General features: G+C 40.0%; 1 protein-coding gene across 1 annotated transcript; it reads left to right on the top strand.

The window, feature by feature from the left end:
- Positions 1-513: 513 nt before the first annotated feature.
- LOC122644810 (potassium transporter 5-like) lies at positions 514-19308 on the top strand. Its single transcript, XM_043838192.1, has 8 exons — positions 514-646; positions 786-1031; positions 1137-1385; positions 1555-1866; positions 1995-2162; positions 2255-2509; positions 2602-3566; positions 19280-19308. The coding sequence occupies exons 1-7, from the start codon at positions 514-516 to the stop codon at positions 3522-3524; spliced, it is 2286 nt and encodes a 761-aa protein (XP_043694127.1). The 3' UTR covers positions 3525-3566; positions 19280-19308.
- Positions 19309-21838: the final 2530 nt, after the last annotated feature.

Below are 21838 nucleotides of genomic sequence, written 5' to 3'. Positions count from 1 at the left end.
TGCACCTATTCTGGACAAATGATGCGTCCATTCCAACTGTTAGATAGAGATCGAGGACATGGTCTAGATTAGTCACACGTCAAATTTCAGAGTATACTTTAATCAAATACCCTCCATGTATTGACATGCATTCTGTGTATTAGTATAGTAGCTCATATCTATCTTGTGATTTTCGGAAACATCACAAACAATTGTGGCACCAAATAATTTAAATGCATATTTTTTGAAGAAATTGTCTCCTTAGTTCTCAATCATATTAAGCAGGGCTGTTTTATGCATCCTTTTATGGTCATCTGTAGATGTGCAAGGCCTACAGAGTCATAGTGCTAACATTCATATTATTTATAGGCAGTGAATTAGTGGAACAATTATGTAGTTAAATGTTGAGTGTTTTAGAGAATAATCATATATTAGGTACGGATTAACATATATTAAATTGAAAAGATTCTTTTTTGCTTCTCTTTTCACATATAAAGGAATGCACTAACATGATTCTTTTGTAAAAGTAATTCAATGGACAATGAGGGAGTGATGGATAAAATTGAAGATGAAAATGAACAGCAAGAGCACCCACAAGAGAGGAAGCTTGTGCATTTTGATTCTTTTGACAAGGAGAATGGGAGAGTCTCAGCACGGTATCTTAACCGTAGATCATTTCAGGTTTGTTTTGTTTGGCATACGAAAACATTACCTCCCCCTCTTTGGGAATGAATTGCTTCCGGATTATTATTCATTACCTTCTCCTCCTGTTACTATTTCAATCAAATTTCCATTATATGATAAAGTCAACTTGGCTAAATTTCAGGCTGTGGATTGGGGAACCATCTTGAAACTTGCATTCCAAAGTATCGGAGTCGTTTATGGCGACATTGGTACCTCACCACTATATGTGTATCCTGGAATTTTTCCCAATGGCATTGCTCATAATGATGATATCTTGGGGGTATTGTCTCTGATCATTTACTCCCTTACCTTGATCACTTTGATCAAGTATGTCTTCATTGTTTTATCAGCCAATGACAATGGTGATGGTAAGCTTTCTCTTTAGTCTAACCTTCTATTATACTTAATTCTTTCTTTTCAATCACTGATAGTATCCAAAAATATTTTTGTTGTTGAACATCTTCTATTTGCAGGAGGTACATTTGCTCTATATTCTCTTATATGTCGCTATGCCAAGGTGGGATTCACACCAAACCAACAGGCTGAAGATCAATATGTATCCAATTACCATCTTCAATTACCAAACCGCAAATTTCGTTGGGCATCTGCTGTCAAGTCCTCTCTTGAAAGTAGCAGATTTGCGAAGTATTTTCTCTTGTTTATGACTATGCTTGGAACATCCATGGTTCTAGGGGATGGGATACTTACTCCAAGTATTTCAGGTAAAGAAATCATCCACCATAATTATAGAAATTGAGAGCATAGCCACAAACTGATTTACTGGCAAGACTTTTTTTAATGTTGATTTTAACTGATAGCCTAGGCACCATGATCTTTTGTGATTCTGTTCTTCATAACAACTTTTTTTGTTTTTTTGTTTTTTTTTGGCAGTATTATCTGCAGTAGCAGGAATTAGGGAAGTTGATAGTTCTCTGACTAACAACACAATCATGTGGATATCTGTGGTGATCCTAATCCTTTTGTTCCAATTTCAGAGGTTTGGAACAGATAAAGTTGGGTTTACCTTTGCACCAATTCTTACAATCTGGTTCCTCTTTATTGCTGTTATTGGTGTATATAACTTCATTGCATATGATACAAGTGTAATCAAGGCACTTAACCCTGTATACATTGTGAAATATTTTCAAACAAATAAGAAAAATGCCTGGATTTCACTTGGGGGTGTCGTCCTGTGCTTGACAGGTATGCACATAGCCAAATTTATATAGAAACCATTTATTTCTTAATTTTGATAAGTGCTAGCTATGATTATGAACCACTAGGATTGAACATGTTCTTTTGGCCTTGTGTCTTTGATGAACCAATAACAGGATCAGAAGCATTGTTTGCGGATCTTGGCCACTTCAATCTTCGCTCAATCCAAATCAGCACATGTACTGTTGTTTTTCCCTCCATTATCTTGGCCTATGTAGGCCAAGCTGCATATCTCAGGAAACACCCTCTTGATGCATATGATGCTTTCTACAAATCAGTTCCAAGTAATTCTTCTTGTCCCTTGCTAAGTTTTAAATCATCAATGACTCCAATTTGTGAGTTAATCTAACTTATAACTGTTGTGACTCTGTTTCAGAACCTGTTTACTGGCCAATGTTGGTGGTGGCAGTGTTGGCAGCTATTATTGCTAGCCAGTCTTTGATCTCAGCTTCCTTCTCCATAGTACAACAGTCTCTCGCACTTGGGTGCTTCCCACGAGTGAATGTTGTCCATACTTCTTCTAAATATGAAGGCCAAGTATATGTGCCAGAGATTAACAACTTACTCATGATAGCTTGTGTCGCTGTCACACTAGGATTTAAGACGACATTGCAGATTGGGAATGCTTTTGGTACATATTCAGTGATCCTTCAGATATAGAATATGTGTGAATTTCTTTCAGATTTGCGTGTGTTAATTTAATGTACTTCTCTTTGAATGCAGGGATTGCGGTGGTGTTTGTTATGGCACTCACATCTGCATATCTTATCCTTGTCATGATTATGATATGGAAGACAAATTTTGCATTAATTATCCTCTATGTTGCAACCATCGCCCTTGTGGAGTTAATCTACTTGAGCTCAGTCCTATACAAATTCGATCAAGGGGGGTACCTTCCATTAGCCTTCGCCGCATTCCTCATGTCTGTCATGTTTGTTTGGAACTATGTATATCGAAAGAAGTACACGTTTGAGTTAGAAAACAAAGTTTCAGTGGAAAGACTCAAGGAGATTGCCAGCAACCAGCAAATTCAACGAGTTCCAGGTGTAGCTCTCTTCTACTCAGACCTTGTCCAAGGCATTTCCCCAATTTTCACCCATTATAGTCTCAATGTGGGAGCACTGCACACAGTGCTTGTGTTTATCTCAATCAAGTCATTACCTATAAGTAAGGTCCCAGATGAGGAGCGTTTCTTGTTCCGAAGAGTTGACCCTCATCGATTGCGTATCTTTCAATGCACAGTGAGATATGGATACAAGGATGTGGCAAAGGAACAGGAATTTTTTGAAGATACATTGATGAATAGGTTGAAGGACTTTATTAGGGAGGAATTTCTCAAGGTAAGATCATTCGAGAATGAGAGAGTTAGGGAGACTATTGACGAAATTAACGGGGAGGTATCAAGAATCGATGGCGATGAAGCAGAAATAGAGGTACAATTGGTGGAAAATGAATGCAAGAAGGGCGGCATAACATATATTGTTGGTGAGATTGAGGTGGTGGCTTCCAAGGTATCTAGTTTAGGGCCGAAGCTGATTATAGACTATGCTTACAATGGATTGAGAAGGTGCCTAACGCAACAAGATGAAGTCTTTGCTATTCCTCACAAGCGTTTGTTGAAGGTGAGAATGACTTATGAGCTGTAGTGTTGTGGTGTTTAAATACCATATTATCTATTAGCCATTTGGGTTTGTTGGACTTGTGTGTGTCCATCAAACCTGGTTCGGTCCGTTTCAATCCGGTTTCATTTTGTATTGAACTTTTATACATTTTGGGTTAATATTATCACATGCGATATAAACTATTTGAGCATTATGTGTCCATAAGTTTTACTTAAAATGGTAGTCACGAGTAGGGTTTGGGCTGGGCTGGGCTGGGCACCCTTATTATATGGTCGTCGCATTGGGTATGCCTAGACATGTGATGTCAGGGTACGAATGCGAGTACTCACTTGTTTGATGTGTGTATTAACGAAGAATCTATTTTGTCGATTCCCTCATGTATTACTGCCATATGTAGGAAGGGATAGACATGTGACACCGACACCCTTTGCCTAAGAAAACACTATCGCTACAAAGTGTGATCGCATTCTTTGGTTCATCAATGACTGAGACTCAAGCGAGTCAAAGCCGGTGTTCTGGGAATGCGTGAACACTTTATGAGTGAAGGAGTTATCCAACATGGTCACCACTGCCAGATTGGGGAACACCAAGATTGAGACTGTCTATGTATGGTCGGAACAAAATCTGGATCCAGTGCCGTTTTGGAAATGGTTTTGCAAAAATCTATTTTACATAAAATAATAGATTATGTATATTTATTTGAACAAAGTGTTTTATCGAATTTTACGGGACCCGATCAAATGCACAGACGCTTTTATATGGACATGTACTATGGAATGGGGTTTGGCAGTACATGTGTACATGCCCTAGATTCCATAATGATGGTGTTGATAAGTGGGGGGTTCTATATGATAATTTATTATTATATAGGGAGTTATTTGGAATTGGCTAATTTAATTAGTTATTTATTTAATTAATGGATATGGTGCTAATTATAATTATTCATAAATATTAAATAAAATAACTAATTAATATTTTTCCTATTAGATTCTGCACCTTTTTGAAGCACTTTAAGTTTAAACAAAACGTTTACCAAAAAAAAAAAAAAAGAGGTTTAAACAGAATTGCCAAACTGAGAGAGAGAGAGTCAGATTCTCACAGGGATTAATCTAATCCTTTCAGAGTTTTTAATTAAACCTTAGCTCTATATAAGGGGACCAAAACGCAGAGGGGGGGGGGGGAGTGCTCCACGTTTTTGTCTGGTCCCCTATCTCCTGCTTTCTGGTCTCTCGCTTTCCCTCTTGTGATCTCTCTCCTTCTTCTTCTAGTTTCTCTCTATTGTAATTGAGAGTTAGGGTTTGAGAAACCCTAGATCTGTGCTAAAGAATTTGAGAACATCTGGGATTGGTTTGAAAAACCTTGGTAGCACCATTGGAGGTTCAGATCTGTTTACTTGGAGCGCTCATTGGAGGAAGAACCATTGTCTATTGGAGGAGCAACACTTGAGGCTCACCAGGTTAGCAATTCTTCATTAATTCATCATGTTATTAATTATTATATATTCATGGGATGTGAAAGAAACTCGAATCAATTTATTTTCGTTGCGCATTCGAGTATGGGATGGATCCCTCTTGCCATGTGATGGATTAGAGATGATTTTCTCCGTCCCTTCTACGTTCCATAATTGCATGGGACACATGAGGGAAGGAAAAACCCTAACAGGGATGCACTAGGGTTCCTGTGGGCAACCATGGGAAACCCTAAAATTCAAATGGGGCACCTATGGGACACCATGGGCTAACCTAGGGCGTGCAATACTCTAATTGGTTTATAAATGTGTTTCCCTAGGGAACCATGGTTTTATCCCTTAACCGTAGTTTGACCTACAGTGTGGTATCAAAGCCAACTTTTCCACCCATGGATATTAGATAATTAATGGTTAATATAATTATCATGAGTGGGATGCAAGTTTGCACATGGGTAGTTAAATTATGGTTGTTGTAACAACCTTCCTATGTGCACATGGGTAGTTACAAGGTTGTTAGTATAACAACTTGCCCATGTGATGATGGATTTGATTTTAATTGTTTTATGCCAATTATTGAAGCATGGTATCCAAGTAGGGAATGATGGATATATTTTTTTTAAATTTTAATCATGATTATATGTGTGTGTGTGTGGGGGGGGGGGGGAGCGCATGTTGCCAAGCCTCTACGCACGCCCTCCCCTTTTTCCCTGCCCTTGTACGCAACCCTAGCATGGGCTGCGGCCTGTAGGCTGCTGTCCGTGGGCTGTAGCCTGCGGGCTGCAGCCTTGGGCTGCTGTCCGTGGGCCTTGGGCCTGTGGGCTGCATAGGGAGTGCCTGCGGCCTGCATGAACTCCCCTTGATTTCTCTCCAATTTTTTGATTTCTCTCCAATTAAAGAGATTATTTTTTCAAAACAGAATTTTAAATTTTTGTTTTGTTTTTTGAGGAAGTTGATGGGTGAAGGGATCCCTCCCTCTACCCACTTCCAATTAAAATGTGATTTTAATTTTATAGGCTTGGATATATGTTATCACATGTGATGTGGTGGTTCAATATTTGAAGAAATCCATGTTCTTTTTTTAGTTTACTTGCTTTAATGATGCCCATGCATGAGATTATGTTATAATGTGATTATGGGAATGACATTCTAATAAAATGGATGGATTATTGATGTATGTGATACATGGGGTTATGGGTGGATGTGATGCTTCTCTCTCTTTCTCTCTTTCTCTCTCTTTTCCTATCTTTTTTATAAACAAATGTATTCCACCCCATGGGCAGCCCAAATTGTGGGTTTTTTTACCCAAAAAAAAAAAAAAATGGTGGGTTGGTTGCTCCATGTGAGGTTTCTTTATTAAGAAAAGGAAAGTGTATAGAAGTTTTTCTAGGTTTCCATTGTAATTTTAGAGGAGCTAGGACTCCCAGGACATGTTGATGGTGATCCACATGTGGTGCTCAAAGCTTATGGAGATGCAAATCACCTACTTTGAAGACGTGATCGGGGGGAGGAGATGATCGAGGTGTGGCATCCATAGCATGATTGATCTACCCAAGTTATTAGTTTTATTTTTATTGGGAGGGTTCTTTAATTGCTTCTAATAAAAATGCCGTCATCCCATAATCACTTTTAATTAATATTAATTAATTATGCTGTTTAAATCTATCCATGATATGTGAGAGTTGATTAATCCCTCTTTGAACATAATACATGTATGATATGGACTAGTCTTAATCGGTAGACATGTCCATGGCCTCTTATTCAAGACAAATATAGAAATTGTGTGACATGACTCCGCATAGGCCGGCAGGACATTGCCAGGACCGCTGCCACACGGTTATCTATATTTACCTCTATTTAGATACGTTAGGGTATGGATAGTGAGAGGGCACTGCGACAGTGGGCCATCTTTCATGATTCCATGATTCTAACTAATACAATAGCTAAGTACATGACTTGGGTGTATGTTAGCCGACAGGATCTAGACATGACACCCAGGTGGCCGAATATATTGGAAGCCCATGAGGCGGACAACTTAGTCTACACTACCACGGTGTGTATAATGACTCTCGATAGGGTAAGTTACGCATGCAAGGGTTGTAGGTATCCAATTCAACTTTTGATCATGAGGGGGACCCAAATCATGAAAGACATCATTGATGTGTGTGTGCTCAATTTTAATTTCAATGGTTGTTGATAAGCATGTGTTTTTCACTTGTACATGTGTAGATTACTTTACAATGGCTGCCGTTAATTCCAACCTGTTAACACTCATTAGCGAATACAAATTTAATGGTATAAACTATGTCGATTAGTACCGGAGCATTAAGTTGCTCCTGACTACTGAAGGACTATACACGGTTCTAGATGAACAAGTTCCTCTCAATCCGACCTAAATGATGTTGAGGCAAATGAAGAGATGCAGGATTTTCTCATAAGGGATTCCAAGGCACCACTTTATATCCTAGGATCGTTGGAAAAGTTAGTTCTAGACTTAGTCATGGATATACGCACAGCTGGGGGTAAGATGGATAAGCTTGCTGAATTTCTCAACAGGCAGTTGACACACCCATTCTGATGTGGTGGGTCAAATCCACAACACCAAGATGTCCCTAGGGACTCTAGTGATGGATCATGTAATGAAAATGATCAATCTGTTTGAAAAATTGGAATCCATGGGGACTGATTTCAGCCTACGATACAAGATCGATGTGATCTTAGCATCACTCACTTCTCCCGATGCACCCTTTAAAATGTCCTACAAGATGTCCGATAAGGAGATGGAGCTCACCGACCTTGCTAATGCATTGCTAGAGGCGGAAGCTTCCTTGAAAAAGGACAAGGTTGAGGTCAATACAATTGATGTGGAGCCTTCTTCAAATGGGAAGAAGCAGAAAAAAGGAAGTAAGGGGTAAGACCCTGAAACCCAAGAGTTGGAAGTCTAGCAATAAAGATAAAGGCAAGTGCTTCTATTGCAAGAAGGAGAGTGGCTGGAAAAGGAACTGTCGTGCTTACCTGGCGACTTTGAAAAATAAGAAGCTGGATGAAACAGAGGCTGCTAAAAAAGGTACATGTGATCACATTCTTTATGAATCTAATTTGTCTTTTAAACCGACCAATTCTTGGTTGGTGGATAGTGGTCCCACAGTTCACCTTTGCAATGATTTGTAGGAGTTCAAGGGAGACAAGGAACCTGAAAAGAAATGAGGTGCATCTTCGGATGGACACTGGAGCTGAGACCATAGCAATGGCTGTGGGGACTTTTACTTTAAATTTTAGTTTTGCTTGTTTAGTTTTAAAGGATTGCTATTATGTACCCTCTTTTAAGAGAAAGATTATTCAGTTTCAAAACTTATTTTAGATGGGTATAGTTTTTTCTTTAATACTAAATTGATTATTCGTTTTAATAATTCCTTTGTGTCATCTAGATATTTGCAAAGTGGTTTGTACTTTCTAGATTGCCCTATTAGGACGAATGTTGTTTTAAATGTTGATTTGAAACGGAAAACAGCTCCAGTGAACTCAACATACCTGTGGCATCTAAGATTAAGTCACATTAATTTGGACCGAATTAGTAGATTGGTGAGGGATGGGCCCTTAGAAAGTCTGAGGGTGGAACCATTCTCCACCTGTGAGTCATGCATTCAAGGCAAAATGACCAAGAAGCCCTTTAACAATAAAGGTACTAGAGCCACAGATCTGTTAGAGTTGATACACACTGACGTGTGTTGACCCATAAACATACAAGCGCGGCATGGGTATGAGTACTTTATATCATTCATCGATGATTACTCTAGATATGACTACATATACTTGATGTGTAGGAAATCGGATGTCTTTGATAAATTCAAAGAATTCCAAGCCAAGGTCAAAAGACAGCTTGATAAATGCGTCAAGTCCTTACGATCAGATCATAGAGGGGAGTATCTATCGGATGAATTTAAAGAATACCTCATATCACAAGGGATAGTTAGTCAACTAACTAATCCAGGCACACCACAACAAAATGGTGTATCTGAATGACGCAATCAGACCCTATTGGATATGGTCCGGATGATGCTCACTTATAGTGAGCTGCCTCTCTCTGTCTGGGGGTACGTTTTAGAAACGGCGATTTATATCTTGAATAGGGTTCCATCCAAGTCGGTAGCTAAGACACCCTTTGAGTTGTAGAAAGGACGCAAGCCCAGTATTCAACACCTTAGGCTATGAGGTTGCATAGCACATATGCGAAAGCAACAGACAGACAAGTTGGAATCCAGGATTTCAAGATGCTATTTCTTAGGCTACCCCAAAGGCATGATAGGCTATTATTTCAATGATCTGGTTGACCAAAAGGTCATTGTAAGTAAACACGTCACATTTTTTGTGTAAAAAATAATGATCCAGAGGTCTGAACCAATAGTCATTAAAGAGCTATCAGATAGCTCAAAAACTTCACTTCCAGAAGTGAGAGCAATTGACATACCCGGTGAAATACCAACACCTGAAGAACCTCGACGCAGTGGGAGGACTATTAGACAACCCACCAGGCTTACTCTTCTAACCGAAGAGGTAACAGTAGAAGAGTTCCATATGGTATCGGTTGAATCGGATGATGATCCGATGACATACTTTGTGGCTCTTAAGGATGTTGATGCCATTAGGTGGCTAGAGGTAATGCGGTCTAAAATCGATTCGATGCATTCCAACAAGGTCTGGACTCTAGTCGATCCATCACTTGGCGTTAAGCCGATTGGATGTAAATGGATCTTCAAGAGGAAGAAGGGCGCAGATGAAAAGGTTGAAAGATTCAAAGCGAGACTGGTAGCAAAGGGCTACACCCAGAAAGAGGGTATAGACTATGAGAAAACCTTTTCACCACTGGCGATGATGAAATCCATCAGGATTTTATTGGCTATCGTTGCACACTTTGATTATGAGATCTGGCAGATGGATGTGCAAACTGCATTTCTAAATGGATTTTTTCAAGAGAAAATCTACATGGAATAGCCAGAGGGGTTCTCTTCCTTGGAGGAAGAAAGAAAGGTGTGCAAATTACAGAGGTCCATTTATGGATTGAAGCAGGCTTCTAGGAGCTGCAGCATCAGGTTTGATCAATCAATCAAATTATTTGGTTTTGATCAAAACATGGATGAACCATGCGTTTACAAGAAGATCAATGGGAGGGTAATATGTTTTCTTGTTTTATACGTAGATGATATATTACTGATTGGTAACGATGTAGGATTTCTTTCATCAGTAAAATAGTGGTTATCCACAACATTTTCGATGAAAGACCTTGGTGAAGCTAACTATATCCTTGGGATCAAACTCGTGAGAGATCGCCAGAAAAGGATGCTAGGCTTGTCACAGGCTACCTATATAGACAAAGTCCTGGCTAGATTTAGTATGGAGAACTCCAAACGGGGAAGTGTTCCCTTCCGACATGGAGTCAGTCTTTCTAGATCTCAATGTCCTCAATCTCAGACAGACATTGAAGAGATGAAGAGGATTCCCTATGCTTCAGCAGTAGGGAGTCTTATGTATGCTATGTTGTGTATGAGGCCATTCATTTGCTATGCAGTAGATATGGTAAGTCGTTACCAATCTAACCTCGGACGGGAGCATTCGAGCGCTATCAAGAATATCCTTAAGAACCTGAGAAGGACTAAGGAATATTTCTTGGTTTTTGGATCTGATCCGTTGTCAGTCTTGGGATACACAGACTCGGATTTTTAAACTGACAAGGATGATAGAAAATCCACGTCCAAGATGGTATATCTAATGGGTGGAGATGCCATTATGTGGCGGAGTGCGAAACAGAAGTCTACAACTAATTCCACTACCGAAGCAGAATACCTTGCAGCTTCCGATGCAGCAAAAGAAGGTGTTTGGCTGAGGAAATTCCTATCAGATTTGGAGGTTGTCCTTGAGCTCGTCAAGGGCCCCATTCTTCTGTTATGTGACAACAGAGGGGCCATTGCACAAGCTAAGGAGCTTAGGGCTCATCAGAGGAATAAACATGTGCAGCGAAAGTATCACCTCATCAGAGAGATTATTCAGCAGGGCAACGTGAGTATCTCCAAAGTGGACACAACTGAAAATGTGTCTGATGCCATGACAAAGGGTTTGTCTCCAGGAGTGTTGGAGAAACACATGGAGGGCATGGGTTTAAAATGTATGGGGAATTGGTTTTAATGTACAAGTGGGAGATTGTTGGACTTGTGTGTGTCCATCAAACCCGGTTCGGTCCGGTTCAAACCGATTTCACTTTTTATTGAACTTTTATACATTTTGGTTTAATACTATCACTTGCGATATAAACTATTTGAGCATTATGTGTCCATAAGTTTTACTTAAAATGGTAGTCATGACTAGGGTTTGGGTTGGGCACCCTTATCATATGGTCGTCGTATTTGGTATGCCTAGACATGTGATGTCAGGGTACGAATGCGAGTACTCACATGTTTGATGTGTGTATTGACGAAGAATATACTTTATCGATTCTCTCATGTATTACTGACAGATGTAGGAAGGGATAGACATGTGTCATCGACACCCTTTGCTTGAAGGAACTCTGTCGCTGCAAAGTGTGATCGCATTCTTTGGTTCATCAATGACTGAGACTCAAGCGAGTCTAAACCGGTGTTCTGGGAATACATGATCACTTTATGAGTGGAGGAGTTATCCAACATGGTCACCACTGCCCGATTGGGGAATACCAAGATTGAGACTGTCTGTGTATGGTCGGATCAGAATCTGGATCCAGTGTCATTTTTGAAATGATTTTGCAAAAATCTATTTTACATAAAATAATAGATTATGTATATTTATTTGAATAAAGTGTTTTCTTGAGTTTTGCGAGACCCGATCAGATGCACAGACGCTCTTATATGGACATGTACTATGGAATGGGGTTTGGCAGTACATGTGCACATGCCCTAGATTCCATAATGATGGTGTTGATTAGTGGGGGGGGGGGGGGTTGTATATGATAATTTGTTATCATATAAGGAGTTATTTAGAATTTACTAATTTAATTGGTTCTTTATTTAATTAATAGATATGGTGCTAATTGTAATTATCCATAAATATTAAATAAATTAACTAATTAATACTTTCCCTATTAGATTCTACTTCTTTACCTTTTTGAAGCACTTTAAGTTTAAACAGAACTGCCAAACTGAGAGAGAGAGAGAGAGAGAGAGAGAGAGAGAGTCAGACTCTCACAAGGATTAATCTAATCCTATCAAGGTTTTTAATTAAACCCTAGCTCTATATAAGGGGATCAAAATGCAGAGGGGGGCAGTGCTCCACGTTTTTGCCTGGCTCCCTCTCTCCTACGCTCTGGTCTCTCTCTCTCCCTCTTCTGATCTCTCTCCTTCTTCTAGTTTCTCTCTATTGTAATTGAGAATTAGGGTTTGAGAAACCCTAGATCTGTGCTGAAGAATTTGAGAGCATATGGGATTGGTTTGAAGAACCTTGGTAGCACCATTGGAGGTTCAGATCTGTTTACTTGGAGTGCTCATTGGAGGAAGAACCATTGTCTATTGGAGGAGCAACACTTGAGGCTCACCAGATTAGCAATTCTTCATTAATTCCTCTTGTTGTTAATTATTATATATTCATGGGATGCGATAGAAACTTGAATCGATTTATTTTCGCTGTGCATTCGAGTATGAGATGGATCCCTCTTGCCATGTGATGGATTAGAGATGATTTTCTTCGTCTTTCTACGTTCCATAATTGCATGGGACACATGAGGGAAGGAAAAACCCTAATAGGGATGCACTAGGGTTCCCATGGGCAACCATGGGAAACCCTAAAATTCAAATGGGACACCGATGGGACACCATAGGCTAACCCAGGGCGTGCAATACCCTATTTGGTTTATAATTGGTTTTCCTAGGGAACCATGGTTTTATCCTTGGACCGTAATTTGACCTACATGGTGTAACCATATTAATAAATACACGTATTATAGATGTACCATACGTATCATTCAAATAGATAATATTTGACATAGATTTCAAAAGTTGCGGAAAAATGCATGTCTTTTATGAAGTCCTATATTGATATGTGTGATATGTTTTAAAAAATGGAAAAAACATTCTTCTGGCAATCACGGTCTTAGCGCATAGAGCACTCTATTGTTTAAACCAGTAATTAATGTGTGTGTGTGTGTGTGTGTGTGTGGGTGCGGGAGGATAGGGATACTGAAAAAGAGAGGGCTCCATCGATCCATGGTATTGGCACATAGAGTACTCTAATGCAAATAATGACAAAACAGTCCATCGATCCATAAAAAATATAATACTATATCTTAGGAGAGTCGTTGAACCAACTCCGAATCTAATTGATTTTTCCTCTCAGTTGATATATCAAACTTTTGCTCAGCTTAGGCATTTTAAGACACATCATCAGATGATTACTCCCATTTTTTGCAATCCAATTCACATTCGACAAAATCTGTTATTCCCAGCCTGACACTTAGAGGGAGGGGAGGGGGTGAACAGTGTATTTTAAAATTTTCTTCCCAGACTCTAACTAATCACACCTCTATCTACTGATGACACTGTCTCTCCCAATTGATTCTGACAATCACTACACTCCTCACTCTTGGCACTGGCTAGCAACACTGATAGCCACACACAAGAAGGCACTATCTTGCCAACACACCCAACACACACAAATAATCGTTGCATTCCTAGCATTGGCATTGACACACACACACAAGTAATACTGACTGTACACCACTTTCTTAATCTCAAATCTAACTGGCTAGGGCAATCCCAAGTTTACTAGTTCACCACACTATTAATCTTGACACAAACGGTTACAGAAATGATTACACAGCCGTGCAACACACCTTGCCTCTCAATCACAAGCCTAGATATCAACTATCCATGTGGCAAGGTCTACGTGGTGTGCACACCCATCCTGCAACGTACTCCAATATCCAGAATAATAAAATAGTCACATGCACAAGACACCAGATATACATGGTTTGGAAATATACCTACATTTATTAGGTAATACCATAACCATGGTTTTGTATTATACCGAATACACTACATAATTTTGGCCGTTACAACGGCTCAACTGCTTCTACACCAGCTTTAACTCCTACTTTACAAGAGTAAGGGCTTCAATCCCAAGGTTTACACTACCTCAACAATGAAGGCGTTGCAATGCCTATGTGTCCAACTACAACTGAACCCCCCCAATATACTATCAGTGGGCTTATATCATCGCCCTATAATGTAGCACAATAGAAAATGCAAATCCCCACCCCCAAATACACTACAAACATTCACATGGATATTTTTACGAACACCTAGCCCATATGTGAAATACAATGAAATAGGAAATGCAAAATGTGTATTACCTCACCGGAGTAATACACCAACTTTTGGGATTGCCGATGATTGATGTCTCCAATGAATAATCTTCACTCTTCTTCCTTTTCCTCTTTTCCTTGCAAAAACCTTCCTAGGATGGCTTCAATGCTCACACACCATGTCGATAGCTTCAATGGAGGCAAAACATAAGCTTGAATGATGGTTTGATGGAGTTTAATACATGCAGACCTTCTTCCCTCTTCTTCTTCCTCTTCTATGGAAAAACTCTCACCATATGAACATCTATGCACATATTACCTTGCTTGAGGTTTTCAATTAAGTCAAAAAAACACCAAGAATGATTTCCAATCATCAATGTAGGCATCCACCATAAACTCCTCAAAGATTAACATTTCAACACTCTTCTTCCCTTTGTTCTTTTTCTCTTCTAGGGATTTTCTTTCTTTTTTTTTTTTGTTTTTATTTTTAAGGAGATAATGGAAATGAGTCCTAAAAATCACTTAGAAAGCTCAACAAAGGACTCAAACTAAGCTTGCTCAAACCACTCAATTTGAACCAAAAACTAGTCTGGCAGACTGACCTTTGCTCACTTCGGCAGGCATAACTCTCTCCCTCTCTCTCTATCCTTCTGATTGGGCTCATTCTTTTTTTCATATGAAAGAAGACTCAAATTTCATTAAATTTTATAGAAATAGCCTTCCTGTAATTCTGTCTGTAACATGCTCAAAAATTAATCCAAAATCAAATAAATTGAAAACGTCATGTGTTAACCACAGAACAAGAGAGCTCCCTTCACGGACATTGTTGCGTGTGAAAACCTCCTTCGTCCGGTTCGCCCAAGGATGAGCCTGCAAAAATTGAGTGAGCACAAGAGAGCCGGTGTGGCTCCGGCCAAGGACTCTCCGATGCCTAAGTTAGGTCTCAGGTGCAACAGCGTTTCAACTTAGTGGAAAGTGAGATGAGCGTTTGAGCTCCATACCTGGGTATTTATAGGATGAAATGATGAAGTCGAGGCGGCTGAGATGAGTCCTTTTATGGTAAGAGTCCTCTTTTGGTTGGCTCTTCCGTGTAGAGTAAAGATGAGAGTTATTTTTGGAGTCGGACTCTTGATAAGGTAAGAGTCCTTATTGGAGCGTGATTCGATTCCGTCGTTGGATAACGGCCCGATCCGTATCCCGTGTTTATCAGGATGCGATGACATGGCTCTATGATTTTGGCGAATTGTAATCACCACCTCTGGAGGGGCTTCAGCCTCGGACGGGCGACCCCTCGGTATTCGGTTCAGTTCGTCAGTGAAGGTGGGAGGTATAATGTACCGAAGCGCTCGTCCAAGAAGCCTCGGCTTTGGGCTCTGCTCGATAGGCTCTCTTCGCGCCACCGGTCCCATGGTTGCTCGGCCAGGTATTCATCCTTGGTGGTTTTAGCCTCGTGGTAGACCCAAGTGGCCTCGGCTGAGTGCTCGGTGTTTGAGTTTAAAATAATACCGCAAGCGTACGGGTCAATCGTAGCTACGGGTGGAACACGAGGAGGTGAACCTTGAATAAATTTCCATTTTAATTAAGGCGAATATATGAAAACTAGCAAATATAGAAGTAACTAAATTACCAAAGATAACAAATTAAAAATAGAAACTAGGGCAACCGCTAAGGGGATGGATAAATTAGGAGTAAAAAGTAACTTGGGAATGGGTTCCACCATGAGAATTAGGGTAGATCAATTATTAGCATATTAGGGCAAAGCATGCATACAACCTAGGTCTATAAGATATGCGGCACGACTCATATATAGTTAACATATCCTATGAAAATAGTGCTCATACAACATACAATATAAGCACAAAAAATACATGAACATAATAGTGTCACAATGGATACGGCTAACGAACATGTATATAGTTCCCCTTGGAATGACATACAAGCTGTGGGCGGTCATCCATTGTAAGTTCAATATTGATCATGTCCATTAATCACATAAACAATGCTAGTCATCAATTCTTCCTTATCTCATGTTTTCACCCACTCCCAAGAAGAGAGGTTTAGCTAGCCATGAAAGCAATGAAAAGGGAAGGAAAGATTGATGGAGAAAAAGACATAGAAATTATTAAAACTAAAATTTATAAGAAGAAGAACTTAGCTGATTTGAATAACTCCAATGAAGATCATTCCGTCACTTGATTCCCATCACTTGAAGCCGCATCCAATATTGAAGAACAAATTACCAAAGTGTATAATGAAAATTACACATATGATCTTAGGGATGGAGAAATAAAAATTATCCTAATAAAGATTCTAAAAATTACATATGATAACCTAAATACATAAGATCTGAAAAAAAACTCAAAAGAAAAGGAAGATGAGAGAATCGGGAATGGGAAGAGAGAGATATCTAAAACTTCAATTGAAACCAACAAATTGAAGAGAAAAACGAAGTTGGAAGCTTGTTGTTCATCACATGAAAGAGAAAATAAGAACAAAGACCAAAAGAAGAAATATAAAAACCCCAAAAAAGCTCTCTGGAGAGGAGGGCGCTTGCTGTTCTTGTATGCCCATCGAGCTCTATGTGATGTCCTCTCCACCGTTCTTTCTTTACAAAGGGAATAGACTCCCAATTGGAAACAACCACTAAAACCGTGGTTGATTCCCTACCAATTCCAACTCCCTAAAATCCATGTGAGAATGAGAGAAAGATTTTTAATTCTCAATCTACAACGTGTTATCACATGAGAGAGAGTGAGAAATTTTTTATTTTTTTTTAATCTTCTATTCCTTTATCATAAATATCAACTTCACTAAAAATCATTATTGGGCTATATCTTTGTATCCAGAGCCCAGATGGAGCCAACCTGAGAATTAAAGTTGCACCATTTTAAATTCCAGACAATATGAGCCCAATATCCAATTTTTTTGGAAAGATTCCCAATTCACCAAGATTACCCTTATGCCCCTATGCTTGATTTTTCCCTCTTCTTCTTCTTCTTCTTCTTCTAAACTTGAATCGGTTCTAATCAAGTGACTTTCGACATTACGCATTGGAAAGCTAACCCAACTGAATTCTTCAACCTTGTAACCTGGCGTTTGGCGATCCAATTAGACATGTATTCACCACTTTGACCAAAATGCCCCTAAACCTAAAAAATGATAAAAAGTACCCGAGTAGCACTGTTCTTGGAATAAAATGATAGTAATTAATACATTAAAATGAGGTATAAAATATGCCTAACAATGAAGAAGAGCCTGAATTCCCCAATGAAGAAACCCTTGAATCTAAGCCGGCCTATGAGTAATTTCGACTGAAAAACTCTAAGGCCAAACTCCTCGTATTAAGTTCTCTGGAAAAAACCATCGCTGATTCGGTTAAGGATCTGTACTTGACCAAGGACATGATGGAGGAGTTGAAGGAGATGTATGTGAGAGAAAAAAGACCCCATCATCAACTGGTGACACTCCTCCATAGCATGAAGATGGCTCAAGGAACTCCGGTTATAGATCATGTGATGAAAATGCAGAACTTGTTCCAAGAACTGGAGAACCTTGGGACATCCTTCAAGCTGAATTATAAGACGGATGTCATCTTCTACTCTTTGCCTTAGGAGATCTATGGATCGTTTATTGTTAATTATAACATGAATAAACTCTCCATCGAACTCCTTGAGCTGGGAAACATGTTGCAAGAGGTGGAAGCTGCATCCAAGAAGTAGAAAGTGGAGGTCTTGACTACAGAGGACAAGTCTTCTTCCTCCAAGCCCAAGGGCAAGAAATAGAAGAAGAAGGCTGATAAGGGAAAAAACCCTAAGGTCGGTGCTAAGGGAATTCAGAAGAGCAAGGGCAAGGGGACTTGTTTCTATTGTAAGAAGGACATACATTGGAAGAAGGTATGTCATGCTTTCCTGGTTGTTCAAAAAAAGAAGCAGGAGAAACAAGAAAAATGTGTTTCTAAAATCTTAGTCCTTTATGAGTCTAATTTGTCAGAGGAACCTACTAACACATGGTTGGTGGACTCGGGGTCTACCGCCCATATTTGCAACTTGTTGCAGGGGTTCAAGCTGACAAGAAGGCTGAGTAAGGATGAAGTTTGTTTGAGAATGGATACGGGTGCTGAGGCCGTTGAAGATTTTACTTTACTTTTTAATAATAATACTTTGATTTTGAGAGATTATTTTTATGTTCCCCTATTTAGGAGGAACATTGTTTCTGTTAGTAGGCTAGTAAAAGATGATTATACTTTTCTTTTTGGTGATAAGTTAACTATTCTGTTTAATAACTCCTTTGTTACTACTGGTCTACTGGATAACGTATTATATCTCTTAAAATAGACACTAGAGGTAAATGAGATCTCCAATAATTCTATAAAAAGAAAATCAGCCCAAGATAATTCAACATATCTTTGGCACTTGTGGTTAGGTTATATTGGAGTAGAAAGGATAAACAGGTTAGTGAATGATGGACCTTTGGATTCATTAAAGGTAGAACCTTATCCAAAAGATGACCAAGAAATCCTTCTCTAACAAGGAAAGAAGAGCCGAAGCTGTGTTGGAATTGATACACTCTGATGTGTGTGGACTCATTAACGTCCAGGCGAGGTATGGTTACGAATACTTCGTAACCTTTACTGATGATTACTCTTGTTATGGTTACATATACTTGATGCACCGCATGTCAAAAACCTTTGACAAATTCAAGGAATTCCGAGCGGAGGTTGAAAAATAGTTGGGTAATTACATCAAGTGCCTCCGATCTGATCGAGGAGGAGAGTATTTATTAGATGAGTTCAGGGACTATCTAAAAGAACCTGGGATTATATCTTAGTTGACTGCCCCAGGAACACCTCAACAGAACGAAGTTTCAGAAAAGAGGAACAGAACGTTGTTGGACATGATTCGGTCCATGTTGAGCTATTCAGAACTGCCATTGAGTTTTTGGGGTTTCACACTAGAAACTGCCAACTATATACTCAATAGGGTACCAACAAAGTCTGTGACCAAAACACCTTTTGAATTGTGGTATCGGCGCAAGCCTAGTCTCCAACATCTTAATGTGTGGGGTTGCATAGCACATCTAAGGAAACAATAGACAGATAAGTTGGAATCCCGAACAGATAGATGCTATTTCTTGGGATACCCTAAGACGACAATAGGTTACTACTTCTATGACCCTGTTAATCAGAAAGTCATAGTTAGTAAGCATGCGACAATTCTTGAGGATGACATGATCTCACCAAGATCAAATCCAGTGGTTATTAAAGAAGTATCTAATGACCAAGTGCCCTCTGCACTGACAGAAATTTCAGTTGACATACCCACAGTAGAGCAATAACCTCAATAGCCTAGACGGGGTGGGAGGTCTATCAAACCACCAACTCGTTTGAACCTTCTCATTGAGGAAGATCAAAAGGTGGAAGAATTCCACATGGTGTCTGATTGTTCAGACACAGATCCTTATACTTATGCTGAGGCTCTTAAGGATGTTGACTCGGTGAAATGGCAGGAAGCTATGCGCAATGGAATAGATTCCATGTATTCTAACCATGTCTAGACTCTTGAAGATCTGCCACAAGGGGTAAGACCCATTAGCTATAAATGGACCTACAAGAGGAAGAGAGGTATGGATTATTGTAAGTACCGTGGTCCTCGGGACGAGGGTTCCTCAGCCCTTATGGTATATGGCGACATAGGATTTTGGGAGATATATGTGTGTGTGTATATGGATATGGATAATAGTGTCAATGTATAATATTGATAAATAGGGGATTGAGATCATGCATTAAAATATGCTAATGTAATGTGAAGTCGCCACCTAGGGTTAGGGCCTAGGACCTATTAAGTGTAGCCCTATCTGTTGTGAGCGGAATCGGGCTACCTGACTCCATATGGTCGGACCAAAGGTTCAGGTAAGGGGTCAGGTTATGAGTGTGGGAAGGTGTTAGGCACCCACCTCGCCCGGCCGAAGCCGATCTCTCTGTGTTAGATGCTACATAAGGACGAATGTTCTCTCTCTTTTATTACAGGGATGGGGGATATTATGAACTACATTCAGATGCTATGAATTGAACTAAAGCATAATAAACTACATTACCTATATGAAAAATGCGAACTAAAACGATGAAATATGGAAGGACTACATTGAATCAACAAAAATGCAGTAATTATACCTGTATGGTTGTATTCCCCTGGCTCAGGGGAGATAGACGAATGGACTGACGCCAATTCTTTCTCGACAGAGTAATGACTCTTTCAAGTGATTTGGAGAGGGGTAAATAGACAGAATAATGTCTATAATAAAGGAGTTTTAATGGTTATCCGTGCACAGACGGGATAACAATGCCAAGGAGCAAAAGCGCTCTATACTTAGAGGGACAATCGAAGGATCTGTCCGCCACAAGAAAACTTCAAGCACTCACACTCTCATGAGAGGAGGAGAAATGAGGGTGAAAAGGGGGGAAAAGAGACTAGGAATCACTTGGGGAGGGTCTCTCCACCCAAAATTCCTTGGAAAATGTGGGAGAGGACCCTCTTATTTATTGGGAGGGACCCCCTCTTTCTCCTGGCCAGATAAGTCCTCCACAGCACCGTGGAGATGTCTACGGTGCCGTGGGGGACTTTTCCACGGCACCGTGGGTGACATCAGTAGGCTGATGTCACACCCCCTCATGGCGCCGTGGAAATCTGGTACATGTCCCCACGGCGCCTTGGGAAGGAGTCCATGGCGCCGTGGGGGCATAGTACCATTTTTTCTTATTTTTTGGCCTAAATTGGGCCATTTTGTGATCAACATGGTTCTTGGTCTTATGGGTAAGGTATCTTGGGTCTAGAAGGAGGGAGTGTGCGTCGTCCATCGTCCATGTCCTGTTGTCATCATCGCCAATTAGGGGGGTGACAAAAATCAGTGTCTACAGTTTGCCCCTCTTTGGCCAAGGCCTGTGCCAACAGCCGAAGGGTGGAGACAAAAGACCGACTAATTTTGTCACCAAGAGGATGTACTGCTGACGCTTTGCTCAAAGGCGGTAGAGTTGCTAAAAATAGGCGGTTAATCGCGATGAAATCTTTCGCTAATCCTCAAAAGAAAACCTCAGAAGAACCAACTCTTTATCTTGTGAGCATTGCTCAAACAATTTTTGAGGGTGATAAGGCATAGCTCGACCAAAGATCTGGGTAAGGCACCACTCGGCCCACAAGATCGAATATGAGGGACTCCACTGGGATAGAATTTTGAGGGTGATAAGGCACCACTCAACCGAAGATCTAAATAAGGCACCACTCGGCCCGAAGATCAAATTTGAGGGTGATAAGGCACCACTCAACCGAAAGTCAAACTTGGATGGTTATAAGGTGCAACTCGACCGAAACCATCAAGTTTGGAGGGTGATAAGGCATCACTCGACCGAAGATCTAGATAAGGCACCACTCGGCCCGAAGATCAAATTTGAGGGTGATAAGGCACCACTCAACCGAAAGTCAAACTTGGATGGTTATAAGGTGCCACTCGACCGAAACCATCAAGTTTGGAGGGTGATAAGGCACTACTTGGTCGAAG

This window comes from Telopea speciosissima, chromosome 11 (assembly GCF_018873765.1).
Source record: "Telopea speciosissima isolate NSW1024214 ecotype Mountain lineage chromosome 11, Tspe_v1, whole genome shotgun sequence".
Taxonomy (NCBI): Eukaryota; Viridiplantae; Streptophyta; class Magnoliopsida; order Proteales; family Proteaceae; genus Telopea; species Telopea speciosissima.
Note: the sequence above shows the minus strand (reverse complement) of the source record. Positions and strands in the feature narration are given on the sequence as shown.

Coding starts and splice junctions, on each gene's coding strand:
- LOC122644810 (XM_043838192.1), top strand. CDS start 514: ATGGACAATGAGGGAGTGATGGATAAAATTGAAGATGAAAATGAACAG. Junction 1,867..1,994: donor TGTCGTCCTGTGCTTGACAG/GTATGCACATAG, acceptor AACCAATAACAG/GATCAGAAGCATTGTTTGCG. Junction 2,510..2,601: donor GCAGATTGGGAATGCTTTTG/GTACATATTCAG, acceptor CTTTGAATGCAG/GGATTGCGGTGGTGTTTGTT.